Source organism: Colobus angolensis, unplaced genomic scaffold (assembly GCF_000951035.1).
Source record: "Colobus angolensis palliatus isolate OR3802 unplaced genomic scaffold, Cang.pa_1.0 Scaffold5, whole genome shotgun sequence".
In the NCBI taxonomy this organism is placed as follows: domain Eukaryota; kingdom Metazoa; phylum Chordata; class Mammalia; order Primates; family Cercopithecidae; genus Colobus; species Colobus angolensis.
Window position 1 is genome coordinate 28,796,375 of NW_012118487.1, and position 21,468 is coordinate 28,817,842.

Genomic DNA, 21,468 nt, shown 5'->3' on the forward strand with positions numbered 1-21,468 from the left:
TTCTTTCTTTCTTTCTTTCTTTCTTTCTTTCTTTCTTTCTTTCTTTCTTTCTTTCTTTTTCTTTCTTTCTTTTTTTGAGATGGAGTCTCGCTGTGTCCCCCAGGCTGGGGTGTAATGGCTTGGTCTCGGCTCACTGCAACCTCCGCCTCCTGGGTTCGGGTGATTCTCCTGCCTCAGCATCCCAAGTAGGTGGGACTACAGGCACCGCGCCCAACTGTATTTTCTTTCCCAGATGTTGTCCTCCCCTTCAGCTCAAACTTCCTTGCCACTGAAAATAACATTTTAAAAATCTTATTACTAGAGTTTAAATAAAATGATTAAGTTTAAAAAGCTTGATAAAATATACAACAAGAAAAGTAATTTTCTCATTGAAATCCTGCTGAATTTACTAAAAAATGAAAATTTTCAAAGTGAAATATTGTCTTAATCCTGGCCCAAATGCTCATAAGCCAGTTTATAATCCATTTCAGGTAAAAGGTAACAGCTGTTTTTATGTTATAACTATAAGACGCTCTTTGGGGATCAATAGTCATATATTTGAATGTTCGTTTTATGGCATGGCAAATGAATGGCAAATATTAGGAAATTATGTCTTCTCTTTCAACATCAAAAGTATGACACTGAAACTAATCCTGGATTGTAGCCTGCTGTAAATTGTGCTTAGTCTCAGGAAGCTGGATGAAGAGGAGACACTCAATTCCAGGCATTGGGTCTAAGGAGTAACTATAGAAGAGCTTATGGAAGAATACATAGTAATTCTAGATGACACTCAATTGTATTTAAAAAAATGTAAATATTTCTATTCCACTATGAAAATGCATTTCCCCAGGAAGGTAAGAAGGGTTGGTTTCTAGCTGTGCACTGGGGAAACATTCCCTCTCTGCTTCCCTCTTGGCAGCTAATTGTATCCAGTGTTTTCAAAGGGAGTCGGAAGTTTCTAGGGAAAATAACTTGAAACACATTTGGTGAACTGGAAGGGGGATAAAAAATAGGGAGTTAGTGAGTGAGAAGGGTGCTGATGAAAGAAAATTTCCAAAGGTACATTTTGCTAAGCGGTAGAAAGAATTCATGAGGAGCAAATAATAAGAATGGCATGGTGCACTGGATTCAACAGAAGACCTGAGGGTCAGAGTAGAGGAGTTTTTAAATCAAAAGTATCTAGGCTAGGCACAGTGGATCACGGTCTGTAATCCCCACACTTGGGGAGGCCAAGGCAGGTGGGTCACTTGAGCCCAGGAGTTGGAGACCGGCCTGAGCAACATGGCAAAACTCTGTCTCTACTAAAAATGCAAAAATTAGCCAGGCGTGGTGGCACATGCCTGTAGTCCCAGCTACTCGGGAGGCTGAGGCACAAGAATCATTGAACCCAGGAGGCAGAGGTTGCAGTGAGCTGTGATCGCACCACTGCACTCCAGCCTGGGCAACAGAGTGTGACTCTGTCTCAATAAAGCAAAAACAAAACAAAAAAAGTACCTAGTGAGGCCCTAGCCAGTCAGCAGTGTGCTCACTAAATAATTAAAAGTGTTATCACCCAAAATTGTGTTGTTTCGCGTGGGCCGAGAAAACCTTCTGGAGACCCTCTAAGTAAGCATCTCATAGTGAAAGGAACTTTCTTCCCTTCTGGTTGAGCCAAGGAGTCCAAGTCAGAATGGCAATACAGAGAATGGAACGGTCAGAAGCCCAGTAGCAGTTGAGTGATCTGGGGATCAGAGATTAACAGAATTTCACTTTGGCCAATGGCCAGGGTAGAGAAGTGCTCCACTGGCTTGGATAAAACATGTTTGAGCAGCAGCCAAGTTAAAACTTACAGAGCAGCAGCCTCGAAGGGAGCAAAGAGGGAAGTGTGGGCATCCAGAACCTCCAGCAACTTGAGCTGGTAGACGGAGGAGAGGAGACATTTGAAAGGAGGTTGATTTTTCATCGTTACAGGGGTGGGAAAGATATTAAACTAGGAAACTATTAGGATTGAATGATACCGTCAGCTCATTTGCACTCACAGGCCGGGAAGTCACAGTAGCCTACAGAGGGAATAGTTTCTATGGTCAGTTTTTCATATGGGAGAATTTCAATCATGTAAAACTAACATTTTGAAAAACATGTTTGTTGAAGATCAAATTTAGATTTAGGTTATTAAGACCCCGAAATAATTAGCCAGATTTGGGAATCAACATTCTCTGTTGTTAATGTACAACAGGGCAAAACCTTGACACTAAACTGTAAAACTCACCTCTTTAGTGAATCAGGGTAATAATTCTGTGTCACAACACTATTGTGCAGATAACAAGAAAACTTTGGGGAAAGTGTTTAGCACAGTGTCTGGCATATAGTAAGTGTCCAATTATATTTGTTCATCGATCAGTGAAAAAGCCTTCACCAGAAAATTAAACTGGTGGGAGAAGAAAGACCACATAAAACACTAGAGCCATCTCCACGGGCTTTTGATATCCACAACACCATGAATGCGATGACAGTTTCTTTTACAAGGCAGAATAGAGAGAAAAACATTCCGAACTGAGAATCAGGAGTGTTGGGGTTTTTTGGTTGTGGTGGTGGTTCTATTTCCCCCGGTACCTTTGGTTAACTCCTCAACTAACCTCTCCCAACGTCAGACAGCTCATGGGAAAAACAAGGGGTTCAGTCTCAGTAATAGGTAAGGTTGCTTTTAATGATAACAACTTACACATTTGTAAGATATGACCATTATTGCTTCTGTAACACTGGCTTTAAATTATCTGTTGTTTTTTGAATGTGTAGTATAGCAATTACAGGATAGCAATTATAATGTTTGTGTATTTAATTTAAAAAACTGTGTGTCCATAGAAAAAGCGTTCTAAGTGTTGCATCATCCCCAATTAAATTAACTACAACTGGGGCAAGTTGGGTTGATTGGCCCGACAGGGAATAGCACCACTGTACTCCCAGCGTCACCCTACCCAAATTAGAGTTAAATGAGCCAGAGGAAGACTACAGACTCTTTTGTGAGCTGGTGTTGCAAATTCAAATACAAAAAGAAAAGTTATGATGGTTGCTGTTTAAATTTGTATTAATCATCTATGTTTTTTCAGGGAAGAATGGGGTAGGTGGCAAGGATGCAGGGGAAGCATGATGAGTCCAATATTACAGCTGATATTTATCGAGTATGTACCATGTAGCAGGCACGTGGCAAGCATTTTACATCCATTATCCCAATTGACTTATAGGTAGGCACAATGATTCTCATTTCATAGAAAAGCAACCTGCCAATGTTACTCAGAAGAGTTGTTGGGATTTGAAGCCAAGTCTGTGGCTCTATTCAGTGTGTTTTCCAGATTATTTCCTGAACATAGAATACATGGAAAAGACATATAAATATGTGGTACTCGGCTGGGTGTGGTGGCTCACAACTTTGGGAGGCTGAGGTAGGAGGATAGCTTGAGGTCAGGAGTTCAAGACCAGCCTGGGAAACACAGTGAGACCTTTTCTCTACAAAATGTACAAAATTTAGCCAAATGTGGTGATACACACCTCTAATCTCAGCTACTTGGGAGGCTGATGCGGGAGGATCTCCTAAGCCCAGGAGTTTGAGGCTATAGTGAGCTATGGTCCCACCACTGCATTCCAGCCTGGACAACAGTGAGACTCTGTCTCAAAAGAAAATATACAGGCCGGGTGCAGTGGCTCACGCCTGTAATCCCAGCACTTTGGGAGGCCAAGGTGGGTGGGTCATGAGGTCAGGAGATCAAGACCATCCTGGCTAACACAGTGAAACGCCATCTCTACTAAAAATATAAAAAATTAGCCAGGTATGGTGGCACATGCCTGTAATCCCAGCTACTCAGGAGGCTGAGGCAGGAGAATTACTTGAACCCGGGAGGCAGAGGTTGCAGTGAGCCAAGATTGTGCCACTGCACTCCAGCCTGGGCAACAGAGCGAGACTCCATCTCAAAAAAGAAAAAAAGAAAAAATACATACATATATATACACACACACACATATTTAAGTACCATATATATATATATTTAAGTACTATACATATAGTGCTCAAAAGTATAAGGTTCACTGATACACGGTGGCAAAGCTTCCCAGTTTGCCAAGTGTGCTTTGTAATAGGATATTTGAATGTTATTATGTAATTATAGTATATTCTGACCTGTTTTCATCTAGAGGTATATCACTGTCATATAATAAAAGCTTCTAGTTTGTATCACTTTTATATCATTAAAATATATAACTTGATTCTTTCCCAAATGTTAAAACAAGATACTTTCACAGGGTCACTGCATTGGCCTCCACAGTTGTAACTGGTAAAGTGGTTATCAACTCTGAAGTAGCTATTAAATTACCGAAGCAAGACAATAGCCAAAATTTCATCTGTGCTGAGCAGCAAACCCTGAGTTTCATTAGAAGAGGCAACTATTGATTCATAAACAATAGGAATTTTCTCTAATGAAAAGGCATCTGGTGGCCCATGGAGACCACTTTTAGTCCCAATAATGAGTTCAGTCGCTGTCACAATACTTTATGACAATTTGGGCTTAATTTTAACTGCTCTGTTAGCCTATTGTGCAGCATGTACAAATCCACATCTAGTTAACGCCATCAATTTGTTTATTGGTCTCGGTTTTCTTTCTTCTGTTTTCCCTGTGTTATTTTGGGGTACCACTACTCGCTAGTCAGGCAAACTAGAAAACTGGGGGTCATTCTTACTCTTCAATACACACTCCAAATGTGTCTCCTCTGTGCCTGGCTTAGTTCAGGCCCCATCTCTACTGCCCTGGATCACTTCAACTGTTGCCTGCTGGGCCCCAGACGCCTCGCTTTTCTTAAGCCCATTCTCCATACAGTCAGGTGTCTTCCATTTAAACCCAACATCAACCAGTGTCTGCCCATTTAAAACTTTTCAGAGGGCCAGGCATGGTGGCTCACGCATGTAATTCCAGTATTTTGGGAGCCTGAGTTAGGATTGTTTGAGCCCAGGAGTTCCAGACCAGCCTGGGCAACAGAGTGAGACCCCATCTCCTGTAGTCCCAGCTACTCTGGAGGCTGAAGTGAGAGCATCACCTGAGTCCAAGGAGGTCAAGGTTGTAGTGAGCCATGACTGAGCCCCTGCACTCCAGCCTGGGTGACACAGTAAGACTCTGCCTCAACAAAATAAAATAAATACATAAATAAGTAAGACTATAAAACCCTCAGGGGTCCTCATTGCCTACAGAGTAAAGTTCCAGCCTCACGTCCCAGCTCACCCTCTTAGTCATGACTCTCCTGCAATGCGGAACTTGTATTTTTGCTATGCACCATGCTATTGGCTGTTTCTTCCCTCCCAGCCTTTTGCTCAAGCTATGCCCTTTGCCCAAAATGCCCTCACCATCCACCCCAACCTCCAGCTCCCTGTCCCTTGTCTAGATCCTAGTCATTCTCTACATGCAGTTCAAACATAGCTTCCTCAAGGAAACCCTGCCTCACCACATCATCAGCCCTCAGCTTCCGTCCCAGCCCCGGCCAATTAACCTTCCTCTCTGTTCCCATGACTCTGGGAAATCAGGTATTTACTAAACGTATTACTACAATTATCATTACTCTTACTACATTGTATTGTCATTCTCTGTTTATGTGTTTCTTTTGAATGTTAGCTCATTTTAAAAAAATGTAGGAGGGAAAAAAGTCAACAATTTGATAGAAAAAGAGATAAGACTAGACAGTTCATAGTATATAATGCACCTGGCCCTGACGCACATGAAAACACATTCAATCACACTAACAAGAACAGAAGTGTAACTTACGATGTTACTATTTCTTACCTGTCATACTGAAAACAATTAGAAAGTTTGACAACACAGTCTGTGGGTGAGGCCGTATAAAAATCAGCATTCTCAGGTATTGTGGATGAGAATACAAAATGGCATAACCACGATGGTGGCAGGGTTAGCAACACTGAGCAAAATTACATATGTCTTTTTCCTTTGACCCAGCAATATCACTTCTAGGAATCTATCCCAAAGATATCTGCAAAAAATATAAGAAGATGTATACAGAAAACTATACTTTGTAGCAATTTTTGTAATAGCAAAAAAATTGGAAACAGCCCAAATGACCACTAATAGTGGACTGGTTGAATAAACTGGTAAATGCATTTTGCAGCTGTACTGAGAGAGTGAGAGAGAGAGAGAGAGAGAGAGAGAGAGAGAGAGAGAGAGAAATATCTTTATGTAATGCTATGGAGTGATCTCTCCAGATGTTAAGAGAAAAAAGCAAGGTAAAAGACAGTATGTTCAGTATGCGACCATTTCTTTAGGAAAGGGGAGGATATAATCATATATATATGTGTGTGTGTATATATATATATATGTTTGTTTTTGAGACAAGGTCTCACTCTGTCACCCAGGCTGTAGTGCAGTGGTATGATCACAGCTCACTGTAGTCTCAAACTCCTGAGCTCTCAAGTAATCCTCCCACCTCAGCCTCCTGGGTAGCTGGGACCATAGGCACAGACCACTGTGCCCAGCTAATTTTGGTAGAGATGGGGGTCTTGCCATGTTGCCCAGAGTAGTTTCAAACTCCTGGGCTCAAGCAATCCGCCCATCTCGACCTCCCAAAGTGCTGGGATTACAAGTGTAAGCCACTGTGCCAGGCCTTGTAGTTATATTTTTAAAAATGTTTCCCGAAAGAAAAAAAGGAGGGAACAGCAGGAAGTAACAAGGATAAAAGCTAGACTTCTCTGAATATCCCTTAAGGATTTTACTTTGAAACTATATGTTACTTGTGAAATAAATTTTTAAATTTCTGAAAACTGAAACAACACAAAACAAATGAACCTAAATATGTCTCGAATTAGTGGAATAATTTTATGGAGAAGAGCTAACCTGGTTCTTCTCTGGTATTTTCCCTTCCCTCCAGACTTTGCCATCAGAATATCTGACCGTAAGCCTACAACAGAGTAGAGTTTGTAACAGTCTCAAAGGCAAAACAGAAGCCTGCATTTCCCCTGAAGGGTTAATGGGAAGTCCTCCAACAAAAGCCAAGATCTCGTTTATTTTCTGACTTGTTTACCAAAGAATTACTTTCTTCATTTAGGTTCCTTCTACCTTTCTCTTCTCAGCTTCCTTAAAAACACAAGTGACGTGAGCAGGCTTCCCTCTTCTAGGAATATTCAAAGTTGGGCGCCTTGGAAAATGGTAGTTTCAAAGACATAACTAGGAACTTTTCAAAGAAAGATACTTTCAGCTAGAGATAGAGAGCCCTTGACTATAGGAACTAGAATTAATTAACAGCAGAAAGAATAGGAAAGCTTCTGAAACTGTAGCGGGCCATAGGAAGGTAAAGAAGAGTGTAATTCAGGTCAGGACCAAAGAAAAGGACACCAAAGATCAGTAATACAACAGCGACTGACTCTAGTTGCCCACACTGGGGAAATATATTCAGTTTCTGGTTAGGAGGATTGAGTGGTTAAAATGAGAAGCACTCTTGTATAATACATTTGTGCATATGTGCTTATGCTGTCTAGTTATCTCAGGTCAGTTTCTCTGGAAGCAGGGGGCAAGGTGGTTATTTGGGTTCAATACCTGTGAAAGGAAAAGAGAGGAAGCAGGACTGATCAGAGGAAGAAGAACTGTAAGGGCTCAACACAGTCTTGACCAATCTGGTGAGAAATGACTGGTCCTTATACCCCTACCTCATTCAGTCACCTGACATAGGCTCCCCTGGAAAAGGCTTGACCTCAGACAGAGGAGGCTGCTCTCTGCAGGCAAAGCAGACCCTGAAGGTGCTGACAGCTGGACACTGTCTGCTGACAGTCCTTCCTCCAGCTGAGCTATAAGCCCTTCCTTGAAGGGGAATCTACCTGAGTAGCGCATCTCTGCCTACCATAAGCCTACTGTAAGCGTTTCCAGAGTTAATATAGTATTTTTCTTATAATTCTCAAATTATAAAAGGTATTACATTTATAGTGGAGAACTCCATATATTAGTGTTGAATATAAAATTACTGTTAGAATTTATCTCAATGGATTATCAGGTAGTCGATATATTTCTGTGCAAGCTAGAATTACTGATCATACACTTATTCATCCCACAAATATCTATTAACTATTTATTGCATACCAGTCTCTGGAAATTGAAATATAAATAAGTATACTTTTACCATAAACTCCTAGAAGTCAGATTCTAGTAGGGAGGTCGATAAAATAGACAAATAATTAAAGTGGTGAGTTAAAAAGATAGGTCTAAACACAGGGCTAAAGAGGTTAAAGGGACATGAAGAAGAAAGCACTTAGCTGGGTCTGCAGACATCCTCCTGGAAGAGCAGATGTGGGCCTTGGCTGTCAGAGGACAAGAAATATTTGCATTACAGGAAGAGCAAATTGTATGTGTAAAGACTCAGGACAATGAAAAAGCATTGCACAGATTGAGAACCACAGATAAATTGACATGACCAAAGCACAAGCGGTGTTTAAGGAGGGACTGAAATATGAGACTGGAAATATATCTATATATACACATCTGTGTGTAATTATCTCATTAATTTATTAATGTTATTTTTTACTGTATTTTATCTTGCCAGTGTTTGTCAAATATATTTAACCATGGTTTGTGGGGGCTTTTTGTTTTTTGGTATAACATATTTCTGCAAGACATTCTTTGTGAAATGTTGAAAGACAGTAGTGATTGAGCCTGCCGGACTATCTGGGACATAAGCTCGAACTGGATCTAGTGCCTGTGAACAAGTGTATTCTGACTTGATATTGACAAATAAGGAAAAGTTATTACTGGATGCAAGTTCTGGGAAGGCTACAGCAGTATCTCTCTGCTCTTGGAGATTGGAATGCGGAACTCTGCTAGGAGGAACATTCTATCTCCCTGTCATAAAGAGTCTTTAGCAACCACCTGGTTCAGGTCATAGGCAGGGAGAGGAAGGACTGCAGTCTTTCATTCTTTCTGGTGCAGCTTAACTGATTTGAAGAAGCCGAAGAATAAAATCCAGTAGCACAGTTAAGACTTTAGCCATGGCATCTGTATCATACCAAAAGCCAACATCTACTACTGTGGGAAAACAAATGATTTTTACAGGTAAATAGTTTTTGTGTATGCGTTCACAAGGAGATCTAAATTTGCTTTTTCTCTCACATATATGATTTTATATAATGGATATAACAATGAAATGATCACATATGTTTTTGTTTGTTTGTTTGTTTGTTTTTTTTTTTTTTTTTTTTTTTTGAGCTAGAGTCTTGCTCTGTCTCCCAGGCTGGAGTGCAGTGGTGTGATCTCGGCTCACTGCAAGCTCCGCCTCCTGGGTTCAAGAAATTCTCCAGTGTCAGCTTCCTGAGTAGCTGGGATGACAGGCACCTGTCATCATGCCCAGCTAATTTTTATATTTTTGTAAAGACGAGGGTTTCACCATGTTGGCCAGGCTGACCTTGAACTCCTGACCTCAGGTGATCTGTGTACCTTGGCCTCCCAAAATTCTGGGATTACAGGCATGAGCCACCACCGTGCCCGGCCCACCTATGTTTAATTGACATGATACTGCTGTCTCATTACGCCCACTCAGTCTGATCATCAACATCTTGTCGCCATAAACACAACTTTAACACAGCACTTGTCACTACATCTGAGGTAACTTTCACAAAGGAATCTTTGAATTAGCATAGCTTTTATGGTTTGTGCCAGAGAAACTTCTTTGATGTAATAAAAAATATACTTTTCTTCAAATTTTTATTAACACTGATTTAAGCTTCTCATAATATTATAAAGCGATAAATATTATAAACTTGACATATTTGCTTGATAAAAATTTGAGCAAGATATGCATTAAGCCTAGTAAAGTTATTGGTTTTCGTTTTGTTTGTTCAACTTACTTTAAATGATTTGGGTAGTATGTGTGAAATTACAATAAAATCTAAAAAATAGAATATGACTAGTTGTGGTAAGTCTGTAAGACATAAACTAAACTTCATCTTATTTCCTTTTTTTCTAAATTATTTATTTTTTGAGACAGAGTCTCTCCCTGTTACCCAGGCTAGGGTGCAATGGCACGATCTTGGTTCTCTGCACCCTCCACCTCCCAGGTTCAAGTGATTCTCCTGCCTCAGCCTCCCGAGTAGCTAGGACTGCAGGCACATGCTGTCATGCCTGGTTGTTTATTTATTTATTTTGTACTTTTAGTAGAAATGGGGTTTCACCATGTTGACTAGGCTGGTCTTGAACTCCTGACATCAAGTGATCCACCCGCCTGTGTTGGGATTACAGGCGAGAGCCACCGTGCCTGGCCTTATTTATTTATTTATTTATTCCAAATTGTGAGCTTATTTTACAATGTTACAGAAAAATAATCAAATGCATGTTTTTGGTGGGCATTTATGATTTGTGTTGCTCATCACCCATCTCATCCACTCCCCTTCTTGTGACTCACTGGCTTTGGGAAAACCACCTCTTTCCTCACTCTTACCCCTTTTTTACTCCTGTGAGAAGGACTTTGTCAACTAGAGTACCCTGCTTATCTGCAACTCCTTTTGCCTTTATTCTTACAAACTATTCATTTCCAAAGTTATTTAGGTCAGCACATTTTCTTTCTAGCCTCTTCAGTAAGATTGTTTTATGCACTTGTAATACAGTTAGATTTTCTTGTCACAGTCTGAATTCCTTCCTGAAACCCCACAATTTCCTAAATAATTTTTGTTTAATTTGCATCCATTCAGGTTTGCTTTTTATGCTATTAAGTATATGGGAGTCTTGACGAATTAATAGAACCATGTATTCACCATTATAGTACCATACATTATAGTTTCACCACTTAAAAAATCTCCTGTGCTTCACCTATTCATTCCCTCCTCCCCCTTTTCCCCTAGCTCTTGGCAACCACTGATCTTTTCACTGTCTCCACAGTTTTGCCTTTTCTTGAATGTCATAGAGCTGGAGTTATGCAGTATGTAGTCTTTTCAGATTGGCTTCTTTTCCTTATCAATATCATTTTAAGGCTTCTCCACATCCTTTCATGGTTTGATAGCTTATTTCTTTTTACCACTGAATAATATTTCACTGTGCTGATGTGTCACAATTTGTTCACCCCTTCACCTATTGAAAGACATCTTGGTGGCTTCCAGTTTTTGACAATTGTGAGAAATGCTTCTGTATACATTTATGTGCAGCTTTTTGCATAGATATGTTTTCAAATCAACTGGATAAATACCTAGGAGAGTAATTGCTGGATCCTGTGTTAAGCCAAACTGTCTTCTAAACTAGCTATACTATTTTGCATTTCCATTAGCAATGAATGAGAGTCCTTGTTGCTTTGCATCCTTGTCAGCCTTTGGTATTGTCTGTTTTTTGCTTTTTTACCAAAAAAAAAAGGTCATTTAGATTTTTATCCTGTGTTTTCTTTTAGACATTTTACAATGTTACTTTTTCATTTAGGTCTATGATCTATTTTGATGAGATTTTTGTGCCTTTTTAAGTTTTAATTTTCATCAGCCAATAAATTTCCTCTTTTCCTTAGCCAGTTTGGGTTGGGTTTTCTGTCATTTGGAACTGTGCAAGAGTCTTCATTAATACTTAAAATTTCTTCTAACTTACGCCAGAGTATATACTTAGTTTTATGTATTTACATAGTTCAAATTCTTGTCACCTTTGATAGATTTCTGTCTTTCATTATACTGACATATAATACTTAGCTTCATAGGCTCCTGTATTTTATAATTTCCTAATTTTTACTGTTACAAATTTGTACGAATACTTTGCATAAATTGTTTTTCTTGTTCTCTTATATTCTTATATATATATATAGAGTGAGCAGAATTAGCAGGTGAAAGATACAAACAGATATATAACTTATTAATGCCACAAGCTTTAGAAGATTGTGTATACTATGAACAATGTATATGTATGTAAAGCCCAACAATTTTTTTTTTTTTTTTGAGACAGTCTCCCTCTGTTGCCCAGGCTGAAGGGCAGTGGTATGATCTCAGCTCACTGCAATCTCTCCCTCCAGGGTTCAAGTGATTCTCGCGCCTCAGCCTCCTAAGTAGCTGGAATTACAGATGTGAGCCACCATGCCCACTAACTTTTTTGTATTTTTAGTAGACATAGGGTTTCACCATTTTGGCCAGGCTGGTCTCGAACTCCTGACCTCCAGTGATCTGCCTGCCTCGGCCTCCCAAAGTGCTGGGATTACAGGCATGAGCCACCGCAACTGGCCCCCACCAATATTTTTTAAAATCATTTTTATTTACTTTGAAGATGTAGATATGAATCCTTTTTTGCCTTTGCCTTTTACAAATTTTATTGCGACTATTTTAAAACACCCGAATGAACTCCCACTTACCTGTCACCCATATTCAACATTTATCAAAAATTTTGCCACATTTGACTCACATCTCGCCTTTTTCTTGTGCAATACATTTTAAGCTCAGATATCATATTATTTCACTTACATATTTTATTGTGCATCTCAAAAAATATGAACTTATTCTTACATAGCCACATTGCTGTGACTGCATCTAACAAAATTAATAACTATCCTTTGGCATCATGTAATTAACAACTCCATAATAAAATTTTCCTGATTGTTTCTAAAATGTGTTTTTACAGTTGATTTTGAGAATTAAGGATCCAACACACATTGCATTCAGTTGTGTTTTCTCTTTTTGTCTCTTTTAAACTGATGCAGTCTTCCTTTTTTTCCCTGACATTTACTTGTTGCAGAAACTGGATCAGTTATGGTGCAGAGATGTCCACATTCTGAATTTGTCAATTACTTCCTTCTCATATCATTTAACTTGTTCCTTTATTCTCTGTAAACTGAATTTGGCTCTACAGGCTTGATTATAGCCAAGTTCAACTCTTTAGGGATGCTTATGTCTTAAATGGTACTGCAATCAATTCACAGAAATCAAATTTTAAGCTGTTCAAGAATAATAATTTTAACTCCTCTAAGGCCCATCACTTACTACCTTTCTAACCTATTGGGGCTTGGAGCTCTTTCCTCCCTGTTTGGAACTGTTCTTAATGTAAAGCCCATGTTTTCATGAAAACACTAGTTTGAGCGAAGTACACAGGCTAGGCAAACAAAAGATTGATTTAATCCATGCAAATATTGTGTAATTGTGATAAAAACTTGAAAAATATCTTGTCACTATTAATAATTAATATGACAATAAAATATCATGAGAAATCGTTAAAAAATTATTTAGGATGTCGATAATGTAAAAAAAAATATAGAGAGGATGAGAAAATACTGAGGAATTTCACAGCAATTCTGAGAGTTACTTTAAAGCACTTTTAAGAGTTTCATAGGATTTTTATTGATTTCTAATTTAATTTTAAAGTGAAATTTTGACTGGACGTGGTGGCTCATGCCCTGTAATCCCAGCACCTGGAAGGCTGAGGCAGGTGGATCACTTGAGGTCAGGGGTTTGAGACCAGCCTGACCAACATGGTGAAGCCCCATCTCTACTAAAAATACAAAAATTAGCTGGGAATGGTGGCGCACCCCTGTAATCCCAGCTACTCAGGAGGCTGAGGCATAAGAATTGCTTGAACTCAGAAGGCAGAGGTTGCAGTGAGCCAAGATTGTACCATGGCACTCCAGCCTGGGCAACAGAGTGATACTCTGTCTCAAATAAATAAATAAATGAAATGTTGCTTTCTCTTGGCATAGGCATAACACTACTCTTTCTTTTTTTTTTCTTTTGAGGGAGGGTTTCACTCTGTCGCCCAGGCTAGATAGAGTGCAGTGGCACGATTATGTCTTACCGCAGCCTTGGCCTCCCTGGGCTCAGGTGATCCTCCCACCTCAGCCTCCCGAGTGGCTGGGACTATAGGCGTGTGCCATCACTCCTGGTTAATTTTTGTATTTTTGTGGAGATGGGGTTTCACCATATTTCACCATATTACCCAGGCTGCTCTCGAACTCCTGGGCTCAAGGGATCTGCCCACTTCGGCCTCCCGAAGTGCTGGGATTGCAGTCATGAGCCACCACACCAAGCCAACACTATTCTTTTTTTTTTTTTCTTTTTTTTACAAAAGTTTATTCTTAAATGTACAACAGCTCCAAGACAACACTTAATTCCAGCTATAGGTGGCAAAAGATGTTATGGCAGGGAATACAGATGCTTAAATATGGATGAAATAAAGGGTCACCATCTCCTCAGGCACAAGGAACAGCTTACTTTTTACCAGATTTCTTAATTCCACCTGTGGCCAAGGGCCCCTTCCCCACAGCCTTTGCTTTTAGCTCCTCGAGTTTCTTCTGCTTCTCTTTTTGTTTCTGCTTGAAAGCCTTATCTTCCTCATCCATCTCCTTGGCCTGCTTCTTGGGCTGTTTCAGTGGCTTCTTCTTGCCACCTTCACGGCCAGACATGGCGCCTGCCGCCCCTTCCCCTGCCAACACTATTTTTTATTTGTCATTTATAACTACAATTATTTTAAATTTCATTTTTAAAAACTTCTACTGAGACTTCATTATTCTATGTGATGATTCACAGTATATATTTATCTAGTATACCTTGACTACTTAACTAATTTGATCACTCATCAAGTCCTATTTTTCTATCAAATTTTGATATATTTCTTTTTAAAATACATTTTTGATGCTAATTTTTTATCCTACATATTTGAAATCCAATTTAACAAATTGAATGCCAATTAAATACTAAAAACTTGTCCATGAGCATTGGAGGATACAAAAATATACATGAAAAAAAAGTTCTCTTTTTTCTAGAAGCTTATAATCTATTGGATAACCAGAACATAATAGAGTTGATTTGCTCAGTCTAAATATCCATCACAGCATAGTGTGGCATCCCAACGAAACACAAATCCAATTCCAAAAACCCTGAGAACTAATGGGAAATTACATCACATAACACTACACAAAACTCGGCCGTATGTTTTGTTTTGTTTGCCACTCATTTCTCTTCTTTTTGAGTATCACAGAGCATAAGTTACTTCCTACATTGCAGATGAATCTTGAAATTTATTTAGTTTTCAATTAATAAAGGAATCGAAATTTTTTGAAAAAACTATCAGTGGATCCAACTTTTAAAACCTTTTTAAAAAGTTGATATATATCATACTCTATTAAGTAAGTTAATTTGTCTTTAGCTTGATAACATTTTACAAAGTGAGCACCTTTATGTATGCACTTTTAGATTGACAGTGAATATTTTTATCACTCTAAAAAAGTTCCTGTATGTCCTTTCCCAGTCAATCCTCCCACAGTCAGATGCTGCTGTGATTTCTATAATCCATGTTTTCGATAACTGTGAGTTTTAATCTAACAGGGCAAGCTAATCATCAGTACTTTTAAAATGTGTATTTGCTGGCTATTCTTCCACAGATGTTTTACTGCCAATTTGCTAAGTTCTATAATGACATAGTGAGGAGATTTTATAATCATGTTTGTTTTTTTGAGATGGAGTCTTGCTCTGTTGGCCAGGCTGGAGTGCAGTGGCACGATCTCAGCTCACTGCAATCTCTGCCTCCTGGGTTCAGCCTGGATTCTCCTGCCTTAGCCTCCCCAGTAGCTGGGATTTCAGGTATGTTCCACCATGCCCAGCTAATTTTTGTATTTTTAGTAGAGATGGGGTTTCGCTGTGTTGGCCAGGCTGGTCTCAAACTCCTGAACTCAAGTGATCCACCCACCTTCACCTCCCAAAGTGCTGGGTTACAGGTGTGAGCCACTGCACCCTGCCTAGATAATGTTATTTTTGTATTACAAAGATTTTACTATAAAAACCTTATAAACAAAATTAGGAAGAAAATTTAAAAACTACTTTAAAGAATGGTTACAAATTTTTAAAACATCTGTTTACATACGAATGACAGTAATTTGTTTACCCAGTTCCAGGTCCTATGCAATTTTTAAGTTTAAAACTTGGGCTGAATGTGGTGGCTCACACCTATAATCCTCGCATTTTGGAAGGAAGAGGTGGGAGGATCACTTGAGCCCAGGAGTTTGTAGACCAGCCTGGACAACACAGAGAGAGTTCATCTCTACAAAAAAATTTAAAAAATCAGCCGAGTGTGGTGGTGCACACCTACTACACTACTTAGAAGGTTGAGCCAGAGGATAGCTTAGGCCTGGGAGGTCAAGGCTGCAGTGAGCTATGATCGCACTACTGTACTCCAGCCTGGGCAACAGAGCAAGGCCCTATCTCAAAGGAAAAAAAAAAGTTGAAAAATTACATTTATTTAAAAATATATTCTTTAATTCAGATTTTTCTTCATTAATTCCTACTTGGTTCAAATTAAATATAGTTAATGAATAGTCAATATAAGACATAAAATTTAAAAGGCACTATGACAGATAATCTCATTTAACCTATTTTTTCAGATGGGAATCCTCAGGGTTCAGGTAAGTTAAGTGACTTGCTGAAGGCCACACAGCCTTGATCAGAAGGAGGGAAGCCTCTGCCTGCTCCCTGTTTATATGGGGTATTTATGTGCCTTACATCCAGATTACTGACTAAATAAAAGTATTAATATATTTAGTCAGCCATCATATACCTACCAGAAAATCTGCTCATGTAAACCAGAAATATTACAGAACTCTACCTTACAAAGGAGTGATCACAGCATGAAATTTCTGTTAGAAATACATTAGAATTGGAAATACTCTCTAGGAAATGGTCAGAAAATGATATGATGAATGAAACTGTAAGTGGTAGGAGAAGTACATAAATGTATATGTAATTTCAAAATGTATTGCTCTGTTAGCCAGCATTTCAGACCCACTTATTCATCTTATTTTTTGCTCTGTGAAACTGTCATACTAATAGTTATGTCTCAGATTCAATTATTTTAAAAATAGAAAATGACTTCACACTGAATTGCCAGTGGTTTCCTGTTTGAAGAAATAATAAAATAGTCCTACTGCAATTCAGCTTAAGTCCAAGCACTATAATCCACAAGGCAACTCTTTTAGATTTTTAAAAACTAACTCATGACAAAAGCTTACACATTTTAATGGTACTGAAACATTTGGTTGACTAAACTGCATTTTATTTCTCTATTTTTATTTTTACCTGCATTTTATTCTGTTGTCGTAGCATGCAGTTTGCCCTGAATCAAAATTTGTTCTATTATTTTAAGATACATTGTAGATAATATACATATATCCTTACCATGATTCTTCAGCCTATTCAAAAATAATAAATTGAAAGCTAAGATAGTTGGAAATGATCTTCTGATAGAATATAATAGACCATTTATTTAAAACAAAATTGCCAAACATCTAGTTAGCTTAATCATATCCAGTTGCAGTGATTTATTTCTTAAGGACATATTAGATAATTAGGCATTGCTATCATAATAGCAAAAGTGGGAGACCTTATTCATTGTCCTTCATCAAACGCTGTTCTTTTCATAAGACATATTATTACTTTTACAAAACTGTGTTACATGAAAGGCTTATCTATAGGTGACAGCAGCTCCAAATCAATCCTATCTTAAATTGTTGGTCATCTAACTCAACACGATGTGATTTGCAGAAAAAAAAATCAGTTGCTGCCATCCGTTTGAAAAGCACCTGAACCAACCTTTGTCTTATCTTCAAGTTTTTTGGTTTTGTTTTATATATGCATAAATATAAATATATATAATATATAAATATATGTATATAAATAATTATTGCATAAGCCAAGATAGAAGGGAGGAGGATTTATTTGCCTTTCCATGGCTTTATTTAATTTTCCAAAGTTGATACTTTGTAGGTTATGTTAATGTCACTTCTTCATTGTTTTATTCTTTATTTTTTAGCACAAACACATTTATTTATTAACCAAAGGGATGATCCTAATTAATCCAATACTGAAACAGCTGCATATAAAACGTTTGTGATAAAGATAATTGAACACAGTAATGAAAAAAAAAAAAAAGAAGCAGTATGGAGATTTGTCCATTGAACTGAGCTTGTTCATTCTCGTAGCTAATTCCTGCCCAAAGTGATGATGGAATTTTTATTCTACTTTTTTATAGATCCAAGAACAGGTGACATTGTGCATGACACAGTCTACCACGAATTTCCCATCTTTCAATTTTCTTGTTATTGTGCTTTTCTTCCCATCCCACTCCAATGCTGAACCAATGCTCCATCTGTAAAGTTGCAGAGAATCTGAGATTTTCTGCTACGCGCTGTAGTTTCTTCAGACTTCTCTCCCAGGGTACAAGAAAACTGTGCTGCTTTCTAAGTGCTCTGAGTTTTTATGGTGAGGTTTTTACCATCACAAATGATGATACACTCTGGTTTGGCCATCGTGCCCATTTCTCGCAAAGCTATTCCCACTCCTAGTTCCTTCATATATTCATCAAAGCCTTTGCTGTCCACTAGGCATCATCTTCCAGCTGCTGAACAGTGGCCGTGGTGGGCGCAGGAGGGTGTGCAGAGCAAGCTTAGCAGGGTCGGCCTGGGCAGCATGCTGCGAGTATCACTTCTTTAAATCAGGGTGAAATGCTTTTGATTAAGCAAAAAGAAGTTTCTGTTGTTGAAACAGGATGTGAAAAAATTATTAAATTAAAGATGAGTTGATTGTTCACTGTGTGCCAGGCCCTGTGCTACCTACTAGGAAATGGGTGCAAGCATGAAGATCCTGCTTCAGCAAGCAAAAACTGTAAACTTAGACACCAATGTGGACTTTCCCCTTAACTCTTTTGAACTCAATTTTTAAAACATCTGTAATTTGGGGGATATAGTACCTATTTCGTAAGGTTTTCTATCATGGTTTAATGAAATGAAAGCACCTGCAAATAATATGAATTTAATAATTTTTTAAAGCTTTTTTGTTTCTCTTGAGAAGTTGATTATCTGGGGGGAGATTGGTGCTAGGGAAAGGACACAAAACCATCTTAAAATTCTTTTTTTTTTCTTAATAAGCCAACCAAGTACACCTTATTTCCCAAAGTCTGAAGCCATAAGCAGGTTTTTAAAGTACAGGAAGAAATAATCTAAGATTATTTAAGCAAATGGTTTTAAAACTTTAATGTGGAAATGAGTCCCCTGAGAGGCTTGTTAAAATGCAGATTCTGGGGTGGGTGTGCTGGCTCACTCCTGTAATCCCAGCACTTTGGGAGGGCAAGGTTGGGGGAATCACTTGAGGTCAGGAGCTCGAGACCAGCCTGGCCAACATGGTGAAACTTTGTCTCTGCTAAAAATATAAAAATTAGCCAGGTGTGGTGGTTCACACCTGTAATCCCAGCTACTTGGGAGGCTGAGGCAGGAGAATCACTTAAACCTTGAGGATAGAGGTTGCAGTGAGCCAAGATCATGCCACTGCACTCCAGCCTGTGCAACAGAGTGAGACTGGGGTGAGCTTGAGAGTCTGTATTTCTGTCAAGCTCCCAGGTGATGCCCACCCTGCTGGTTCCCAGACCACACTTTTGAGTAGCAAGGATCTAAACTATTCTGGCTCCACCATTTACTTATTGTTGTGACCTTGGACAAGATGCTTACCCCTCTGTGTCTCAGTTATACCATCTGTAAAATGACCTTAATAATATCTACTTCATATGATATTTAGTGGGGTAATATGTACAGAGTACTTAGTGTCTGGCATGTGGTAGGCTTCATATGTGTTATATATGTATATGTATATTGATCACAAGCAATATAAGTAAACTGATGGCTAGTGGGCCTAGAAGATGAAGTTATTTGTGATTCTAATCATTATCCTGATAAACATTGGCTTTTTGGATTTTCTTGTAAACCTGATCTAAATAACATTAAGGAAAAACAAGTTCCATTAAAAATATTTTATAGTAGAATAGCCGACTTTGGAATTCTGCCTATAAACTTCATTAGTTTACATAATCTTGGTTGATGAAAACTCTATGTCATTCAGAAAGAATAGAAAGATCTCATTAAGGGCCTCTGGTGGGAAGCTTTTAACTACAGGCATCATTTTGTCTGTTTACCTTGAGTCCGTTTCTCTTTCCTTTCTTCCCTTTCTTGCAAGAGGAGAGGTAGCACAAGCTGAACTCCAGCAAGGAAGCACTTTACCCTTGACCCCTGCTGTGTATGATCCTAGTCAATTTCATTCACAGCAAGTGATAAAGGATAAAATGCCTCACTGTCTTGCTAACCCCAGTTGCCAGCAATTATCTCAGAAAAGGTAGAAACTTTCACCGTGCCTATTAAAAGCCCCCTTTGACCAAAGATAGCACCTTTTAGAAAAATATACCTCAGGGAAAAGTCTGCAGTGGATAGATTATCCACGCCTTCAAGAATAATCGTACTGACAGACATCAAATCATTTAGTTGGTCAAATCATTTATTAGAGGCAGCACTTTCTAAAATAAAGGAGATAATTTCTAGAAAGGACAGGATTGCAGGAGAGGTGGTCATTTGAGAGGAAGAAACGAACAGCAGATGGATAGCCCCTGCTCTGTAGTAAGGGTTGAACCAGACAAACATCACAAGGCGTCCAGCTACTTCGTTTCCGAGCTGAGTCTGAGCAGAACTGAGTTCCTAGTTAGGATGATGCCTAACTGTAGCTCTGAAAAGGACCTACAACAGCTTTGGGAAACCTGGTGGAGGAGAGGAGAGATCTGCTTTATTTCTAAGCTTTATTCTTGGCAGTCAGGTGACCTTCTCGGGCTGGAGGAGTGGAGACCTGAGGGCAGAGCCAGGAACTCAAAGTGGCTAGAACAAGTACAGCAACTTCTAAGTTTATTAAACAATGATCAAAGCTCACAAATGCACAATTGGGGGCAAGGGTGGTTACTGAGGAAAAAAGAGATACAGTGTGCCATAAAATGTGAGCCTAATCCTGTTTTGGGGTTCTTTGTGAATATTCTGCCCATGATACAGCCATTCTGTTGGTGGCTTTAGAGGATGACTCTAGAAGACTGTGAGATTTATTCATAACATCTAGCTTTTATTTAAGTCAGGTTATGTACAAATATGGATGGGAGTTTGTCTGGTCATTTTTGTGTGATGAAGTGACATAACCACAGGGTCCTCTAGAGAAGCAGAACCAATAGGATACAGCAAATGAGGGACTGGCTCGTGTGATTATGGGGGAGAAGTCCTATGGTCTGCTGTGTGTAAGCAGAACCAGGAATGCCAGTGGTACAGTTCCACTCCAAACCCGAGGCCTGAGAACCAGGAACACTGACATCTGAGGGTCCAAGCGGAGCACAAATTTGCCATTTTTCCACTTTTTGGCTCTATTCATGCCCTCCAGGAATTGGATGATGCCTACCACATGGGTGAGAAGGTATTCTGTCCTCAGTTTACCAATTCAAATGTTAATCTCTTCTGGAAACACCCTCACTGACACACCCAGAAAAAACATTTAACAAGCTCTCTGAGCATCCTTTAGCCCAGTCAAGTTGACACACTATATATATATGTGTGTGTGTATATATATATAAATATATATATATATATATTTTTTGATACGGAGTCATCTGTCACCAGGCTGGAGTGTTGTGGTGCTATCTTGGCTCACTGCAACCTCCAACTTTCTGGTTCAAGGGATTATTCTGCCTTAGCCTCCTG

The 21,468-nt window shown here is 38.9% G+C and overlaps 1 protein-coding gene across 1 annotated transcript in view; it reads left to right on the forward strand.

Annotated features, from left to right (window-relative positions):
* Window positions 1-8,894: 8,894 nt before the first annotated feature.
* Window positions 8,895-21,468, forward strand: part of LOC105524437 (chromosome unknown open reading frame, human C4orf45) — a 140,981-nt gene continuing 128,407 nt past the window's right edge. Inside the window, exon 1 of the mRNA XM_011959699.1 lies at window positions 8,895-9,041. Within this exon, the coding sequence (XP_011815089.1) occupies window positions 8,978-9,041 (64 nt within the window). The 5' untranslated portion in view covers window positions 8,895-8,977. The remainder of the gene's footprint in view (window positions 9,042-21,468) is intronic.